Raw genomic sequence first — 19,310 nt, forward strand, 5'->3', positions numbered from 1 at the left:
ACTGTTATGAAAGATTTATATTTATATTTTTTTACTTTCGCATTTTATACTTCCATTTTTATTATAAATTATCATTGCCTTTCTCTTGAATCAACACAGTCTGCAATGAGAGAAAGAGGTAGCTGTTATTGGCCGTCCAAAATAAAAATAAAAATAAAAACTTTCGCCCGGAAAAACCAATCAAATGGGGAAACAGAAGCCACCAATTCTTTGGGTTTGGTTTAATGGTCGGGACTTCAGGTCCCAACTTTGTTAATATGCCCTGCCAGCAATTTTTTTTCCTTGGAGTTTTCTTTTTTATTTTTGAGTTTTTTTTTTTAGTAGATGGGTAAGAAAGGTTGTCAATTGTATTTTTTTTACCTGATATGGTGTTTTAGATCCCTAAAGAGATATTGCTCTAAGATGGTATAATGTTAGAATTTTATCAAATAAAATCAATATTCCTTTTTTCAAAGTTTTATCCACATATTTTTCCATACTTTTTGTACCTGCGTTGTTATATGTATGAAATTATATATATGATTATAATTCTCATGCCACAGTGTCTTTTATGTTAATTTCCATCTAATTTTCATCTAATTTTTCATATTTAGCTGAACTTCCATTTTATATTCATCTATGTTTTGAATCAAAATATTCGTGTTATTTAAATCTCTTCAATTGGTATATTTTCATGTTAGTTGTGCCTGCCTAACATTTCGAGATGATTGACGTAGCAGATGCTGATTTCGTTTGAAATGAGTTTCATTTTCCCTCGTCTCATTGCCTTCCACTTCCTACCTAACCGTGTATGAACACCTTCCCAGCTAATTCAGGAGCAAGCCCTTAGACCTTCCCAAGCAGAATAACGCTGCATTAAAACTCCTCCTGTCCTGAGACGCAATTTCCCCCTCCAACCTTAAAGCTCCCTCGTCGTAAAACGACTCTCTCTCTCTCTCTCTCTCTCTCTCTCTCCTCTCTCATCTCTCTCTCTCTCTCTCTCTCTCTCTCTCTCTCTCTCTCTCTCTCTCTCTCTAAACCCTCTGAATTTCTTTTCGCGAATGCGGAAGGAGAAGCAGAGGAGGAGGAGAGGAGGAGGAGGAGGCAGAAGCAGAAGAGGAAGGGGGGAGACGAAGAAGAAGCAGGAGGAGGAGGAGAAGGAGAAGGAGAAGGAGAGACGTCTCACACATCATTTTTCATTGCAGGATAGTGAATGACACCTGGCCTCATCGACCTCAGGTGTTGGAAGTGGAGGTGTACCATTCCCGCACTCTCCTCCACTCGGCAGTCCATCTCTACGCGGAGAGTGCATCTGGGAGACATCTGGTGGCGATTTCGCACACTGTCGACAACTCCACCATCCCTACACCTCAGGATTTGGCTTTTACCAATGACGTAAGCGGAAGAGAGAGAGAGAGAGAGAGAGAGAGAGAGAGAGAGAGAGAGAGAAAGTGTATGTGAAAGAGAGAGAGAGAGAGAGAGAGAGAGAGAGAGAGAGAAATGAAAAATTGTGGGGGCTTTTTCATTTGGACCTCATAGATATACGCTTGTACAGAGAAGCGCGCTAACAGAGATACGTGCATGACTTATTAACCGATGTTTAGGCTTGCCAGCTGTAGCACCGAATATTTTTGGGAGGCCCAGTATTGATTACATGACGAATATGTTTGACTTCTGCATTGTAGAAATATAATTGCATAGGTGTACTTCATGGAATTTTAATCTAGGTGAGGGGAGTTTTTTTTTTTTATTAATCTTTCTCCATGCTGCGAAATAACGTTCGATTAATTCCGAGTACTGTGGTAGTTAATGAATTTGGAGGGCTTTGTCACATTTAATCTGAAATAATGGTTTGTTTGAATGGATGTGTTACAAACCAGATGTTGCCCATTGCCTGTTAACAGTGGGAAATTGTTTCCCAAGTGGATGCGGTTCCTTTTGCATCTCACGTTTAAGTTGCCATTTTTAGAGTTCTTTCGGCATTCTTTCCTCCGTATTTAATCCTTGTGACTTTATTGAATCCCTTCCTCCTCCTCCTCCTCCTCCTCCTCCTCCTACGTACACTATTTATTACTTATTTGCCTTAATATATTAATTTCAGATTTTTCTTTTTTTTTTTCGTTTTGTGACAGGTTTTTTCCTTATTGTGACCCCTTCCTTAGATACATATAATTTCCCTCCCATTGTTCATGATTTCCCTCCCATTGTTCATGATTTCTCTCCCATTGTTCATAATATTTTCCCATTGTTCATGATTTCCCTCCCATTGTTCATAATATTTTCCCATTGTTCATGATTTCCCTCCCATTCTTCATAATATTTTCCCATTGTTCGTGATTTCCCACCCATTGTTCATATTCATTCCCATTGTCATGATTCTCTTCCATGTTCTAATTTCCTACACAGTCATGATTTCTACCACACTGTTCATGATTCTTGACAACTTTTGCATTGTTCATACATTATCTCGGGTCATGATTTTCACCATTGCTCATGATATATCCCATTGTTCGGGATTTTGCCATTGGTCATGCATTTCTCCATTGTTCATGTATTTCCCCCATTATTCAGGATTTGTCCCAATGTTTTTTATGCTCCCCATTGTCCATTTTTCCTGTTGTTCATGATTCTTTCCTTTGTTCAGAATTTTCCTATTGTTCATGAATTTCTCCTGTTGTGCGGTATTTATCCCAATGGTTTTTTTTTATTCTCCCATTGTTCATTTTTCCCAGTTTTTATGATTTTTCCCATTGTTCATGATTTTTCCCGTTCAAGATTTATCCTATTGTTTATGATTCTTCCCAATGTTCAGCGTTTATAAATTCACGCCCTCCACGTATCACATTCTTTCCTGTAGGCCTCTTCTTATTATACATATTTTCCCCTCGTAGCCTACAGCCCTCTAGCTGAAATCGATATTGTCACCGAACTCTCTCTCTCTCTCTCTCTCTCTCTCTCTCTCTCTCTCTCTCTCTCTGTTACGTCACTTTCGCCAAACTAACTAACGTGCTATATCAAAAAATGAATTTTGGAAAAAAATATGGAAAATTGGTAAGGGATTATTGTAGATTATACTGGATTACTCGGGATTAAAATGTGGTTCTGGCAGTGCCAGTGAATGAATGGTAAATCATTCGCCGTCGGAACTGATAAATCCCACAACATAAGCGAGAGAATTGATGATATCGGCGAATCTGCATATTTTAAGAGCGCCGATGATCACCGTTTGCCGAAAGGCGTTTGAGTGCGTATCTGCTTCTCGCCAAAAGCAAATTCTGTAGTACGTGGTAGAACACGTTCAAGGATAGTATGTATTTTTGTCTGATAATTACATTCAGCCTGACTTGATAAATGAAAATGTGTTTGCTTGGGTGTGTGTGTGTGTTTTTTTCTTCTTTTTTTTTTATAAGTGGTGGGGGGATGAATGGGAATTCTACATGCGACAGAAAAAAGTGCTCAAGATCTTGATTCGTGCTCTCATGGAAGGGAAGACTTTAAAACGCTCGTTCTTAGCAAAAGTAATAACTTGGAAAAAATCTACAAGCTACAGTGTTCCTGTTTGTCTCATATGCAACTGCCTGTAAGATAATTAATTAGTTGGGGTGTAAAAATCTGCAAGTAAAAAAAAAAATGGTAGAGTGGGGGAGGGCAATTTTATAAGTGAGAAAAGTGTTGATTGATCTCGACTTTTCTGTATGCATGGCAGGCTTTAGAACAGGTAACTAACCAAAAAAACGCACACACACGCAAGTTTTTAAAGCGCTCCAATTTGTTCGTTTCTACACATGATTTTGTGTTTAAACATGTAACTTACCTTTAGCAGAGAATCCAAAGACCTCGATTTGTGAACACGATAGGAAACTTGTAGACGCCTTAGCCGCCCCCTCCCCCCCCCAAAAAAAAAAATCTGCATACGAAAGAAAAGTCAACAGATCTCAGTTCTTGCTCACATGACAGATAGGTAGGTAGTTAGAGGTATTGAAACGAATCTTAACCAAAAGATACCCATGGAGGGCACAAAAATCTCGGTACGTTTCTACTTTTCTCTAGAAGTAACAAAATCTCTCTCTCTCTCTCTCTCTCTCTCTCTCTCTCTCTCTCTCTCTCTCTCTCTCTCTCTCATACAGCCGCATCTTTTGTAACGTGGCAGTGCACGCAAAATGACCCCCATCCCCTTAACAATATTTATTGCTCTCTCTCTCTCTCTCTCTCTCTCTCTCTCTCTCTCTCTCTCTCTCTCTCTCTCTCATCTTCTATAACTCACCGCAGCTCGCAAAATAGCCTCCATCCCCCTTCATATTTATCGCCTCGTCATATTCGCTGAAGAATGATGCAGAGCGAATGAATCCAGGGGAAAAAAACGATCGCAGACACTCAATTTGATCTCGCTCTTATGTTTTACGTAACGGACGAATTGCAACAATCGCCAATCCTCACCAGGTGTCCTAATTACGTCATGGTTATTAGGCGTGCGTCGAAAAAACGCAGGTCCTTAGCGTCTAACGTCAAGTAGCGCTGATTGAGAATGATAGTGAGGTTGGATGATGTGTTATTTTTGTAGGTGACAAATTTCAAACATTGCATTCTTCTTTTATTTTACCCACTTTGTCTCTCTCTTACCATTCCACTTTTTCACAATTTTCATGCCTGTTTATTTTTTTCTTTTTTTTTTTCATTGTTACCCCTCTCTATTTCCTTATCCTTCTGTTATTATTCTTCTCTCTCTCTCTCTCTCTCTCTCTCTCTCTCTCTCTCTCCATTCCACTTTTTTCTGTTATATTTTTCGCACCTTTCTCTTTATTTTACTTTTTTCCGCCTATTCTTCCATATTTCCCTCTGCTTCTTTTACTATTTTTATTTGTTCGCTCCTCCTGCTCACTCTTAGTCTTCTCCTCCAGCTCACTTATTCTTTCTCGCATTTTTTTTCTACCCTTCCATTCTTGTTCAAATGCTTTTAGGCATCTAACCCCCAACATCCTTTAACTCACCATTCTTTCACTCTTACTCATCTAAACCCGCCCAAGCACTTACTTTCTTTGGCTCCTTCCACTCCTGCACTCTTACATTCTTTGACTCCTGCTACTCCCGTACTCTTACATTTTTGCTCTTTCTACTCCTGCACTCTTACATTCTTTGACTCCTGCTACTCCCGTACTCTTACATTCTTTGCTCTTTCTACTCCTGCACTCTTACATTCTTTGACTCCTGCTACGCCCGTACTCTTACATTCTTTAGCTCTTTCCACTCCTGCACTCTTACATTCTTTGGCTCCTTCCACTTCTGTACTCTTTCATATTTTTTACTCCTCCCACTCCTGGACTCTTACATTCTTTAACTCCTCCCACTCTTGTTTTTACATTCTTCGATTCCTGTACTCTTCCACTCTTTGACTCCTCCCACTGTTGCATTTACATCCTTTGACTCCTCCTACACCAGTGCTCTCTCATTCTTTGACTCTTCCTCAGGGAGGACACAACTTCCGCACTATATCCCTGAATCCCCGCCGAGGGGAAAGAGCCATGGTGATCAAAACTCATGACGGGGATTGGGCGCTGGTCACAGCCGAATGGGCCGGTCTGTATAATGGTATTCCTTCAGGTAAGTAATGAACAACTTCTGCCTCAGTTTTCAGCTCATATGAAGTACTATTATTATTATTATTATTGTTAACCTTTTAGCATCGTTCAAGAATTCACCATTTTCTAGCCTTTTAGTCATGAGTTAATGTATTAACCTTTCCGTAAAACATATAGAGTCTTATATCTGTAACTTAGTGTTTTATATGTATATATATTTATATGTATATGAAGTCATATGTATTAACCTTTTAGCCTTATTTACGAGGATTTATCAGTAATGGTATTTTTAGCCTTGCATATAAAGAGAGTCAGAAGTAATTTCCTTTTAGCGTTATAATTAGTCAGTGATAAACCTTTTAGTACTCTTTTAAATAAAGTCGCTGGATATTAGCCTTTTAGAAAAGAGAGCCATCAGTAGAGCAGGCCTCTTAGAATTAATTCCATGGGGAGAGTTCCCAAGGAGGTCTGCAGTCAATAGAAATATGTTTTGAGTTTGTAAATATCTTTAGAAGACCCCAAACGAAAAACCGTAAGTCTTGAAAAGGGGATTTGACTCTTTACCAAGGAAGACACTTTACGACAGTCCAGGTTTAAAATGTAAAGTGATGATTTTTGACGTTTAGATTAAAATTCATATTTATAGGGACTTGGAAGCAGTTTGTAGTCATTTATCAGTCCGTTAAGCACCAGAAGCCGATATCTCTTAGAAATGGCGGAGGATTAATGTACTACTCTTTCTCATTTTTTGGCGCAGACCCTAGAAATCTGTATGGTAAGTCGTCTTATGGACTTTGAAATGCTTGTTGATAGACGCACCAACGCAATCGATAGATTCATGCTTAGATATCACAGTTACGCTTTAAGGAATGCCCATCAATACCCATGCGTTCTCTTCTCAGATGCACGAGACTGCAAGCAACCGTCAGTCATAATGTCCACAGTTCGATTCGAATAATCCTGCGGATTGTCAGACGACAATTAACCTCTCGGTGGAGGTTTTATCACACTTAGTATGACTTGATTAGCTCCAGTATGCTGGTGTCCACGTCGGTATGGGTGACAGAAGGAAGACGTCCTAAGATTCCCGTAGGGTCCTTTGATTGCTTAACTTATTTTTTTTGCTTAAGTTTAAGCAGACGTTGCCATAATAACGGTCTTCGACTGATCTGATATATAAAGATTTTTGTATTAAAATGCAGTTTCTGCTCACATTCCCAGATCATGTCTGGGTGTAATTATTGTGCAGAATTTCTCTCCCAGTTTTTATTAAGTCTCCGCTGCGTTTGAGGAATTAAGTATTTGGAAACGAAAAATAGATTTTTTAAATTACATAATCGCACGAAGACTGGAAAGACAAACAAGCGAGATTAGATTAACAATTCAAGTTACCGGACTCTGCACTAGACTGTCTGCTCTATTTGTTTCACGTTGTGCACCAGTGGCCTTTTATCAACAGAGAATAACCTGTGTTAGCATTTCTTCACCGTACAGCAACAATGCTTAACAGTCATTTCATGTATTAACACAAGCATCGCTAAGTCACAGCTTGTACCTTCTAAGCACTGCATTTGGTTCTATCGGGATGGCTGTACTATTGCACTATCTACTCGCTCACTGATTTTCTTCGTTCGTGTGATTGCCAGGGTCTCTGAAAGATGAATTTCACTTATTCGATATTACTGGAAGTTATCGCACCCAAATAAACAATGAGTCCCGTGTTCACTAAGTCCGTACACGTCTTGAAAAGTAGGATATGCCCTAGTGTCATTAATGTCAGCCCTAGATAATTGTCAATAATCTTCACTGTTCTTCATTCTAATGATTAGGTCAGACCCAGGTATTTTCCTGTAATGTGTGTCCCCCAAGGTAATCAGTCATCTATTACAGTAGTTTTCCACTGGCTAAAGTATCCCCTCTGAGGGCTAGGGCCCCATTTTCTATATCACCTCCCCAATCTTCTTCCTGTGGCACCAGTGACGTCATCAGGATCTCGCAGTCAGCTGAACGCGGATTCTTTGCGGCTGAATGGGAGCTCCTCTTCGCAGCGGGACATGAACGGTTCGGAGGCTACTCTAGTGAACACCGACACCTCTGCAGGCGTAGTAGGAGTAGCAGGAGGAGTTGGTGGTGCTGGAGGTGGAGTAGGAGGAGGAGGTAGCCGCGCCGACCAGTCTAGTATCCCAGTAGAACCTGCATCCCGGCCTGGTGCGTGATGACACAAATCTACGGTCAATTCCAGTTTGGCTTCACCGTCCAGTTTTGGCGCCTTTCTTCGTCTCAGGAGAGACAGAAGGAAAACAATCACATTCTGTCGCATTTCCCCTCCAGTATACTCCCACAGAAAATGGCCATTCTCCCTTTAGCCAGAGTTTTGTCCAGTTAAAGTCATCTTTGTATATTACACTGAAAACAGTAGGTCTTGCTGGTGTTAACTGTCATTTTCTGAGCGTATTTCAGAAGCATCCCCCAGTGCCATATTCATTCAATCTGCGACTTCCACCTGTAGGTAAATGATAGGTTAGAAGACTTTCTCTGCCTTCAGTACATCAAGATTGAACACAAAATAAATCTGCCAAGCTGGAGTTGACCGCAAGTGTACTGTCAAGCCTTGCTAAGCATCGAATCAAGCGGTTGCAGAAACCTGCTCTTGATTATTAATAAAAGCACCACAGAGGGTGAACATGCCGCAGCTTCTTTGCCTGAAAACCAATAATGCTGGCAATAACAAGGACCATGTTTATGATGGATGGGCCTGTATCCTTTGAAACCAACCTCTCTCTCTCTCTCTCTCTCTCTCTCTCTCTCTCTCTCTCTCTCTCTCTCTCTCTCTCTCTCTCTATGCTTTCATCTAGAAAACTTATTAACATCTGCTTGTCGTATCACCTTCTGCAGATAGTATTTCCAGCATTTAACTTAAGGGTCTCAACAGCCTTATTATTTTAGTCATATTTCCAAACTGAGTACATAGAAATTATTACATATTTCCTAGTTAAAGTCGATTATTAGTTATATATATCCCGGCTTCAGATTACACAAGTTTTCGGAAAATGCAGAAATAATGTATATTTTTTCTATTTTATTATATTCCTTGAATGGTGATTCACGACGACAAACTCGTTTTGTTTATGCAATGGACATATCTTCCAAAACAAGACTGGCTTGGGAATTTTATCTTGCAATCCCTCTACACATTTTGGGCAAAGTTTTTCAGCTTTCATGATTCACTCGACCAAATTCCTTGCAATCGGAGATAAGCAACAAAAAAAAGTAATCAAAGATTCTGTGAAAAAGACAAGAAGCCAACTGAATAAATTGACTTCCCTTAGGGGCAGGGTTTCGTAGCAGCCTTGATTCACGAAATCATAATACTTTTCAACGAAAGTGAGAATTAGCAAGAGTGTTTGAAGACACGAGAGCAACTTCGATCAGGAACTGAATCTCTAGTGTTAGCAAGGCTTGACAACTGCCAGTCCATTCCTAACTGATAGTCGTCCCAAGAGGGCCGGTCAGCGCTTCATGGATTGATTGATTGATTGAGAGTAGTCTGGCGTTACACTGCTTGGGTCACTGATGCTGAAATCAGCTGTTCATCAAGCCTGGTTTTCGTTTGGGAAATGTTTGAATAACTCTCTCTCTCTCTCTCTCTCTCTCTCTCTCTCTCTCTCTCTCTCTCTCTCTCTCTCTCTCTCTCTCTCTCTCTTGGTCTTTGTTGTTAAGCTTGAATATTGTTACAATAACAAAGGGTTTATAATTATCATATGCCCGTCTTTATCAAATGTTATTATATTTGAATATGCCTGAAAGGATTTCGTAGATTTTTTTTCTATTCTTCTGCCCTTTTACTTTGCCGTATCTTAGCACTCATCTTCTTCGCCCTTTACTTATTGCAAATCAAGTGCTTGAAATGGTGTGGTTCGCATTTTTACGCCACTGGAATGTGGTGACATGAGAGTGAGTGTGTAAGGGGGTTAAAGATAATTCTTGCCTTCTTTATGCTTTTTTTTTTTTCTTTTTTTTTTTGCTGGTGTGTCTTCATGCACGCAAATTTTCCAGTTTCTTCTTCCTATCTCTTCATGCACACACATTTCCTGGGTTGTCACAAAAGCTGAGAATTGAAAAAATAACACAAATGAGCTTACATTTCTCATTTGTTCTTCATTGTTGAAAAACATTGACAAGACATGCGTGTGTTGTAGCACCGCACAGGAGACAAGGATCGATAAGATTATACCAGCTTAGCATTTCAGATAAAACTTGCCAGAAAGTTTGTTTTCTGATTCTTTACGTCTATGACCAAGCTTTGGAATTTTCTGTACCCTTCCCTGTTCTCTGAGTTGTAAAACATTCTTTATTTCTTGCCAAGAATCTGTCGCTTTGTGGGTTTTGGTTCCATGTAGCTTTTGGTCATGGCAAGATAATCTTGAATTTATTAATTAGACATTGCAAACTGTTCCTAAAACCAGTAGCATCTACAAGAAAGACGCTGTGATATAGTAGTGCTACTGCGTGCTAATCTGATAGTGATAATTAGGGGGATATTCATCACATAACCTAAAAAATTTTTTTGCTCAGATCTGGGAGAAATACTGCTTGCTAAGGTTTGTGGATATTCAGGAGTGTGTGTGTGTGTAATTTGAACAGTACTTCCTGCCTCTTCTATAAGGACTTAACCAAACCTCTAATATGGTTTATATTAGTGTCAGTGTTAGAGAAGCTGTACAGTATATATATATATATATATATATATATATATATATATATATATATATATATATATATATATATATATATAGTGTGTGTGTGTGGTATGATACTGAAGTGTGCCTCTTTTTAACCTTAATCCATTTCGTCTTGTGCGTTAGATACACATCCCCTTACCCCCCCACCCCACCCCAACCCCATCCACCTTTTCTGTGCCGAATTTAAGGTGAAACTTATTTAGCTAAACCTTACACATGACAGTAAGTTCATTGATTTCTAACGCTATCGAGTCAAGTTATATGCTAATAATTACAGAAAAAAATACAGCAGCTGATGCCAATTTTGCATATATACTGATACCCATACCTTCACATTTTTTCCAGTGGCAATATCTTTTAACAGCTTCTGTTTTGCTCCTTCCCTTTCCTTTATTATTGTATAGCTTCCTCTTTTAGTCATTCAGCCATTTTGATTTTTTTTTTTTGTGACCCAGTGCCGTTGACACCAGGCTGCTAAAGATTTGTTTCAAGAATTAAGTATTTTTATCAAGGCTGGTCAACCGAGAGTTCATTGGTGTGATTTTATGAGACCGAGCTGCAATCATCACCCTGGGAAGACTATCAGACTATTCAGTCTTTTGAGAAAGACATTTTATCATTTCTAGTGTCTGGAAATACATTTGGTTAGGTTGTTGTCAAACACCAATTGATAGAGCTATGAACAACGTAGTTTTAAGATTTATTGCTATTTGTCTCCTAAATGATGATGACACGATGGAAATGTTGTTCTTATTTGTTGACATTCCCTTTCTTTTGGCAACAATTCTCTTCCAAAAAGCTTCCGGACCTGTTCTTTATAGAATGTGTAGAAGATTTGCTGAGAGCAAGTAGCACTATCTGCAAAATTGATTAAAGCAGGATAAGTCTAAGCCACCAACCATATTTTGGTCGAGTTTCTTGTTTACTAACGCAGAAACTCGACGTTAAGTGCAAACGTCGATTAGTATTGATTTGTCCTTGTACAACCCTAGAAGTTCTCTGCGTAAAAGTAGGCATGACTGTTTTTATTGTGCTTGACATGTAATAGAGAACAACTAGTGGAGTTCCTATATAAACAATGATCCTTTAGTACCTTCCAGCACCTGCTCATGTGTGTTTGCTGGCCTGTGACGTATCACTTCTACCCAAAAAGACCTTTTTGCCGTTGGTTCTTTGCAATATAATTGAACATTTCCTAAATTCTAAATTATTTTCCATGTCGTCTCACCCATTTCTCATCTGCGAGGGATGTGGAATACGAGACCCGAGTCAGTATTTTTGTCCTTTAAAGACCCACAGAGAAATTTCAAAACAGATCTTTCGCTTTATCGAAAGAAGCGGAAGATTGTGTGTGGTCGTTCAAGTCTTGTTGTAAACCAATTGACTGGCATCAAAAAAAAAAAGCAACCAGCGGCTTCTCACACATTCACACAGGCATGTCGAGTTTGCAACCGTAGAAACTTAGCTTTGAAGCAGCTGCTGTAGGGTGGAAGAAGGGTAGAAGAAGAAGACAAGTGTCCCTAGCAATGTTTAGAAGAGAGCTTGGCTTTTCCACCCGCTAGAGTAGATGGTAGAATTAAAAGATTGGATATTGTGGTCTGTGTCTAACGCTGTGGTGTGGCAGGTTGTTCACAAGAGTTACTTTTTCCATTTTAATTTTAAGACGATTATATTTGGCCGTGGCTCAAGGAGTTTGGAAGCAGTGTGGAAGCAGTTCTTTTTCTGCTCTTGTGTAATTTATAATGCATAATTTCATATTTAACAGTGGCTAAGTCTTCATCAGCTGGGTAAACTATACCATTGCCGTCGAAAACAAGTACTACCTTCAGTTCTTGTAAAGATATTCATTCTCGCTTTATCAAAGTTTACGGTGTTTTTTTATAAAATGAAGCGCTCGGAAATAATGACGACAAAATTTGCATTATACAGAATTGCATTTCAAAACACTGATTAAACCCCTTGAGCCATACCTATACATAGTTAAGTTAAGCTTTAAATTGCTATAAAATAGAACAGCTTAAGTTAAAGACATAGTTGAAGTGTTTTCTTTTCTCATAAGCTAAATAGGATTCTCTCTCACACGGACACTCAAATACTGGTGAAATCCAACCAGGAAGACAACTTAACACTAGCAGATAATTTGACAAAATTGAACAGGTGATATACTTCTTAGTATGTGGCGTGCAGTTAATCCCATATTTCTCTAATTCGAGGGATGATTTGAAAGCTAAATTGGTTAAGTTTTAAGTTACTTGGTATAGTCAAAATACTATTTTTCTGAGCAATTCGTTTCTCTGTTCTCTTGTTTTATTATCCGAGGTAAAACAATCTCTCTCTCTCTCTCTCTCTCTCTCTCTCTCTCTCTCTCTCTCTCTCTCTCTCTCTCTCTCTCTCTCTCTGCGCGTGTGTGTTTTACCCTGGATTCTGTATGTCAATATTAAATGTCTTAATTTCACATTTCCTTCACGTGTGTAGCCACGATAACGATAGTTATTTCAGTCAGCAGATAGAACAAAGAAGAATTAATTAGATAAAGAAAATATCATGTCTGCAAAATGTCTTTAATATAAATGTTCATTTGACAAGAAAATCTTTGGTCATGAATTGGATGTTGAAGTTTATGTTCAGTGGTGATTTTCACTCAAAAATATTGGATTAACTGCAGAGTCACATAGATAAATAAAAAAAAAAAACTTTTAAACACCAGCTCATACAAATAATTGGCTGAAGCTTCCGTAGATTATAGTGTTTATCCATATTATTAAGGCGTAAGCTCATAAAAAATACTCATCACATGTCTTTTTTTTTCTCAAAAACATTGTTTTCGGTAGTTTTTTCTCCAAATAGTGATAAGCATTATTTTTCCGTAGATTATTTGCTTTTTTCTTAGCTGCAACACTTTTTTTTTGTATCACACACACCCACACATTTTCTCTGTATGTATTCAACACGATATGCAGAAAACACCTGAGTTAATGACACACTTTTTCCTTCTGTACGCAGGAGGCATCGAAATTATCAGGTTTCAAACTCATTTGAAGCATATATGAAATAAAGTACAGATAATTTTCTCAAGAGTCAGCAGTCGGCTCAGTTTAGTAATCGTGTACTATTTGCACTTTTGGAGACTGCTTATTTCTGTTCTCGCTTTATTTTATTTTTTTTAATTCAGTCTTGCCTCAGCGTTACCGTACTTTATTAACTCCAGGATCAGGATTTCAGCAAAGTTGATTCAATTTTTCCTATATCCCTAGATTTTTAAACATTTACGTATTACCTGGAGACCCCAAAATATTAATATGTATATTCAGATTTAATTCTTATTTCATGTGTTTTCTTACCGTCCGGTATAATACGGAAGAATTATAAGGTCAGATGACATTTTATTCCATTTTATCTTGAATGACATTATTTCCCAATATGAGGCATTTAACTTATTGGTTTTGTCATATATAGATTTGTTCATGTCAATCTGATTATATATATATATATATATATATATATATATATATATATATATATATATATATATATATATATATATATATATATATATAATCAGATTGACATGAACAAATCTATATATGACAAAACCAATAAGTTAAATGCCTCATATTGGGAAATAATGTCATTCAAGATAAAATGGAATAAAATGTCATCTGACCTTATAATTCTTCCGTATTGGATACCGGACGGTTATAAATATAATATATTCTATATATATATATATATATATAATATTATATATATACTATAATATATATATATATATATATATAGTATATATATAATAGTACAACTTGCATATAGAAGGGTAACTCAGCCTCCAAAATTGTAAATCTCCTACATGATTACTACAGTTCATGAGCTGAGAAAATGCTCTTTTACCTTCATATTCTCAAAGAATTACAATTCATTAAGCTGCTTGACTTTACAGAGAGTCAAATAAGAACAATAATGATCCCACAACATCATGTTCTCAATGACAAAAATCACACTACACAGAAAATATAAACAGCAGTTCAGTTACTCTAATTTTCATGTGGTTTTGGTGTTCTCATTTTTCATATTTTTTATAACTTTTTACCTAGTTGTATGTGTCTTTTATTTCCGGGGTTATGAAAGCCTTTTATTTTGTGACTTTTTTTTTCATTTCATTTCATTTGGCCTCTTCGTTATTCCGTTATTTCTCACAAGCAGACACGTTTCGAAAAAAGCATCATTAACTACAACAACAACCTCGCCTAGATCACAGCCTAATATATGTTCATACGACCAAATTGATTACCTCTAAAATAAAATAAAAAAAAGAAAGGAAAAAAAATTTTGTCTCTGACCAGAACTGAAAATTTTAACTGTAATTTTCCGAAAGATGAATTTGATCTATATATTAGGCCTCTAACGCTAGTCTCTTCAGAACATCTTAACAACATCTGACGCCACGTAACATTCTGCTTGGGGTTTATGAATGGCAGCCTAAATTAAATTCATAAGTTCAGAAGCCTTAAAACACTCAATTAGCTCAATTTAGTTGAACTGAAGATCCTACCCTTTTCAAAGAGTTGGAGAAGTTATCTCCTTTTGTCTAAATTACAGTCTTGCATAATCAGTATCTATGGATAGGAGGAACTTGATAAATATAAAATGTTAAAGTGATCTTATCATTTAAGATTAAAGAAAGACTTCCATGATCTGATTATTATAATTGAAAGGTAAAAGGTGCATTCTGTATAGGCTTTTTTTTTAATTGGTTTAAACCACGGAATGTTACTGGCGCATCATCTTTGTGAGCTCGGGAAGAACTGGGGATTTTGCAGGACTCATTAATAATGCAAGAAAGATAGAAGTAATTTCAAGTAATTTAAGTTTATTGATGATCTTGAACTTTATTGATTATCAGATTTTTCCTAGGGGTATTCTAAAATCAAATAGAATATATTTAGTAACTAGTTGACAAACAGCCACGAAAATGAACTTTCCAAAGGAACGTGTTCGTATTTGTTGAACTTCGAGGAATAATAAGGAATAAAGATATGCTTGCAAGTGAACTAAATCGAGTCCTGGACACCTCACTTGACCCGAGCTTTGTCCCTCTCCCAGTCATCCTCATCCACAGACTCAAGGAAAGCAGTTGTTGGCGCTGATGCAGTGATGTCAAGAGCTTTTAATAAATGTCCTTTTCTTTTTCGTGTTTTTTCCTTGGATCTGTTAGAAGTTAGAGGGAAACCAGGATCTCCGGGCCACCTGCTTCTGCACATTCACCAGCTTCGTCAGTACCAGTATCGGTCGGTGATTCTTCCCTACGAGAGGCGAGAGTACACATTCTGCTTGGGCGGCGTCACTATAGACATGGAACGCGGTGTTCTGGAGGTGAGTTCATTAAAAGCAGATAATATACTCTACCAGACTTCTGGCTCATGGGCCTTGTTAGAACCCTCCTTCTTGAACCGCTTTGTTACGTCTCAGTCAAAACCTAAGACTTTTCAGTGCCCTGTGTATGTAAGACTCTCGAGGAGTTTCTTTCCAATAGGAGAATAATCATCTTATTGTTGTGGTTGTCGTCTCAAATGCTCCCTAATATTCACTAGCTGTCTTTTTAAGATGTGTACTATGGTGTCCAACCTTTAATCCAGCCTATCTGCCATTAAGCTATCCCTTTTTTGTTTTATCACTGGGTTCTGCTTTTCTGTAGCCTCAAGAAAGCTTGAGCCCTCATGAGAATACATCCTTTCAAACTGTTTTATAACTGATTGACAAAATGCAAAGGCACGTTGCTATAAATGTTAGGTATCCAAACATATTCTTTCGTTATTTTTCCGTGACCCCTTATGTGGATTCAAGACTGCATCTGCCACATTGAAATTCCTGAATATAATTCATGTTTATAGTTTATCAGAAACCTGCTGTGTCTGTATTACGGAGACCAGATGCTTCTGTTGTGTTCAGTCATATACTTCCTCTTGCAGGTGAGCATGGGTAACCCCTCTCTGGTGGAGAACATCCTGCTGGCCCTGAGCGCAGCCGTGCTGCACGTGCTGTGCCAGCCACGCCCAGATCGCCCCGTCATCGGGCAGACCAACAGGATCCCCGTCGAGAAGCTGAGCCTCCTACACGCCCTCGGCTACTACGCCGACTCCACCCCCCACAACTCATTCCTGAGATCCTGCACCGGAGATGGATGCGGCGGATGCGGGTCCTGCGGTGGATGTGGGGGTTGCGGCGGCTGCGGAGGCTGCGGCGGATGCGGAGGATGCGGTGGCTGTGGTGGCTGTGGAGGTTAAGGAGCGCCGGCGCTAGGGATCTCCATCGTCTGTTTTTTTTCCTTTTCTTGTAGGCCTATGTGGATGTGTAGGCCCAAGAAACCGTCTCTTCAGCCCCACCGGTGAGATCTTTTCTAAACTCATCGGGAGCATCTTCTCTGCATTCCTTCTCAAGGAATCCTACACCAGAAAGCATCTCGAGAAAGAACGATTTCTACCTGAAGAAAATATTCGCAACTGGGCTTCCGAACTCAGAAGGGTGGAAACCCACAAGGAAACAACAACAAAAAGTCACGCTCTCTTCTCAAGGTTTCTCCAAAAGCCAAAGATTTGTGCAAAGCTATAACTTTTTTTTTTTTTTACATATACGTATTTCTTAAAAGACACGATGGTGAGAATTTGAAGTCCTATAATCTTGTATTTTTCATTTTTAAAGACTTTATAAATGCATATAAATACTTACATACATATATTTTGAGTAACAGCCGTGATCATCTGGAGATTCCGCGGGGTCTCTGGATCATCAGAAATCACTCACGTGGTTAGGTGGAAGGGATAGAGAAGCATTCTTCTTCTTGCCGGATCCCCAAAACCAACGATACTGAGTAACCGGGATCAATCGAGTTCGGGATTGTGTTCGTGAATGCACTGTAGGTTTTAAGCACTTCTTCTTCTTCTTCTTCATCTTCTTCATTATTTTTTAAATCAATCCTCTGGTCACTGTACCGCAGATTTGCCCTGAACAGCGTTAAAGAACACAGAATTAAACGACCCATCTTCAATCGTTCCTCTTTACTGTTGGGTGGCCCTTGTTTTAGTAGGCCTTCTGGGTATAAACTTCTCCAAGTCTTTTTATATATATATAAATGGATACGCGGAGTTCGCATCAAGCTCTGGCGAACTTCGCCAAAGGGCTCTTAAAATCTGCATCGCACAACGGGACACATCCGGGATTTATAGCTTCACGTGAACAGGTAGTTCTCAACAATACTTTGTGAATAATAAAGGAATAAAGTGTGTGTATATCTCCAATGCCAAATTTACCAGGGCTAAGTTTTTATGACCGTTAGTACTTTGTTTTATTGTGAAAGTACTGTAAATGTAAAAATCTTACTGCACAACAATATTCTACCCTCTGGTTGTTCTGGGCAACTTCGGTTAATTCACGTCTCATCCCGTTAAGTAGAACAAAAATCATTTTCTGAGTTTACCGGCCGCTACATACTTGTATCAAAAAAAGCACGTATGATTTACATTGTAAAATGCTTCGAGTAGACTTGTCAACATTCGTTCAAACCAATAAGCATACGCGAAAATACCGATGAATGTTTTCTTCAGTCTAGTCTCGCAACATCCAGCTGTGGCATTGCACCTGTGATGACGATTTTGTATTGAACAAGCTGCAACTGCAGTTGCAACAAGTCTTGATGATAACAGTCATGTATGTAGCAGCAACCAAATTGATTTAAGCAAGTTAGCTATTGTAGACATTGCAGCAACGCGTAAAGCAGTTCGTGCAAGACGACTTTTCTTTTACAATTCGACTTCTTTTCTACCAGAATAGGATTTTAGACCAGTACAACAAAGTTTCTTGAAATTCAGGGCTTCGGGGGTTCGTTTTGGAAACCACCAGGAACAAATGACGATCAGTTAGCACCTCAGTGGCGTGATCGGTATGGTCTTTGCTTGCCACCTCGGTAGCCGCGAGTTCGATTCTCGGGCATTCCCATGAGGTGTTAGAGATGTGTATTTCTGGTGATAGAAGTTCACTCTCGACGTGGTTCGGAAGTCACGTACAGCCGTTGGTCCCGTTGCTGAATAACCACCGGTTCCAGGCAACGTAAAAACACCATTCAGACAAACAAACAAACGACGATCAGTTTCGTTAATGATAACTGACGAAATGAAAATGTAAACGAGATGTGTTGTTTCACAGTCCTCAGAATTCGGGATTCGTTTCAGAACTTTTGAGTCATTATCGTTGACTCTTCTACTTCATATGGTTGGTATGCAATTTAAAATTCCCATCAGTAAACAATGTGAATAAAATTTCTTGTACTAGTTGGTTTTTTCATCACTGCATTAAGAGACGTTTGTTATTTTTTGTCTCGCCATTCTCCAAAGCTTCAGAGTTGACAAGGTGCAACGTCATAGAAAAAAAAACTGCAATTGAAAATCTTGCAAAGGCCGAAGTCACCTTCGGCATCTTTGATCGGATTTTCCACTTTTGATCAGTGTAAATTTTATATAATGTAGATTATTTCTAACTTGCAATGCAAACGAAGGAATTCCAGTACAAAACGAAAGAAAAAATAAACAAACCAATGAAATAGCAAAAGCAGTTGTTTGTCCCCTTTGATGTTTTCTCGAATGACCTCCATTGCCCTGAATACTGACCATCTTCAAAAGTATGATTATATATATATATATCTATATATATATATATATATATATATATATATATATATATATATATATATATATATATATATATATATTCATCAAACAACTTTTTAGCAGAAAACATTTGTACCCACGATGGATGACTTTGATGAAAAGCTTCTTGATTTATCGTAGGCAAAAGCAGACTAGGAGAAATATTTTGAGAGAGTAGAGAAATGTTTGTATCACAATAGTTGCTCACTTTATATAATAATAATGTTAGAAGCTTATATAAATATATAAAAGTTTATCTATGTATACATATACACACACATAAACACAGTCTTCTGTATATAGGATGTAGTTTTGTA

At 38.2% G+C, this 19,310-nt stretch overlaps 1 protein-coding gene across 3 annotated transcripts in view; it reads left to right on the forward strand.

Moving 5' to 3' along the window:
• Positions 1-18,987, forward strand: part of LOC135201554 (uncharacterized) — a 142,161-nt gene extending 123,174 nt beyond the window's left edge. Inside the window, exons 10-14 of one of the 3 annotated variants that reach the window (XM_064230553.1) lie at positions 1,185-1,374; positions 5,445-5,577; positions 7,533-7,712; positions 15,510-15,667; positions 16,264-18,987. In XM_064230553.1, coding sequence (XP_064086623.1) covers positions 1,185-1,374; positions 5,445-5,577; positions 7,533-7,712; positions 15,510-15,667; positions 16,264-16,578 — 976 coding nt within the window. In that variant the 3' untranslated portion in view covers positions 16,579-18,987. The remainder of the gene's footprint in view (positions 1-1,184; positions 1,375-5,444; positions 5,578-7,532; positions 7,713-15,509; positions 15,668-16,263) is intronic. The other 2 variants (XM_064230554.1, XM_064230555.1) reach the window with 2 other exon arrangements.
• The last annotated feature ends 323 nt before the right edge of the window (positions 18,988-19,310 follow it).

Source organism: Macrobrachium nipponense, chromosome 28 (assembly GCF_015104395.2).
Source record: "Macrobrachium nipponense isolate FS-2020 chromosome 28, ASM1510439v2, whole genome shotgun sequence".
NCBI classification, from domain to species: Eukaryota; Metazoa; Arthropoda; class Malacostraca; order Decapoda; family Palaemonidae; genus Macrobrachium; species Macrobrachium nipponense.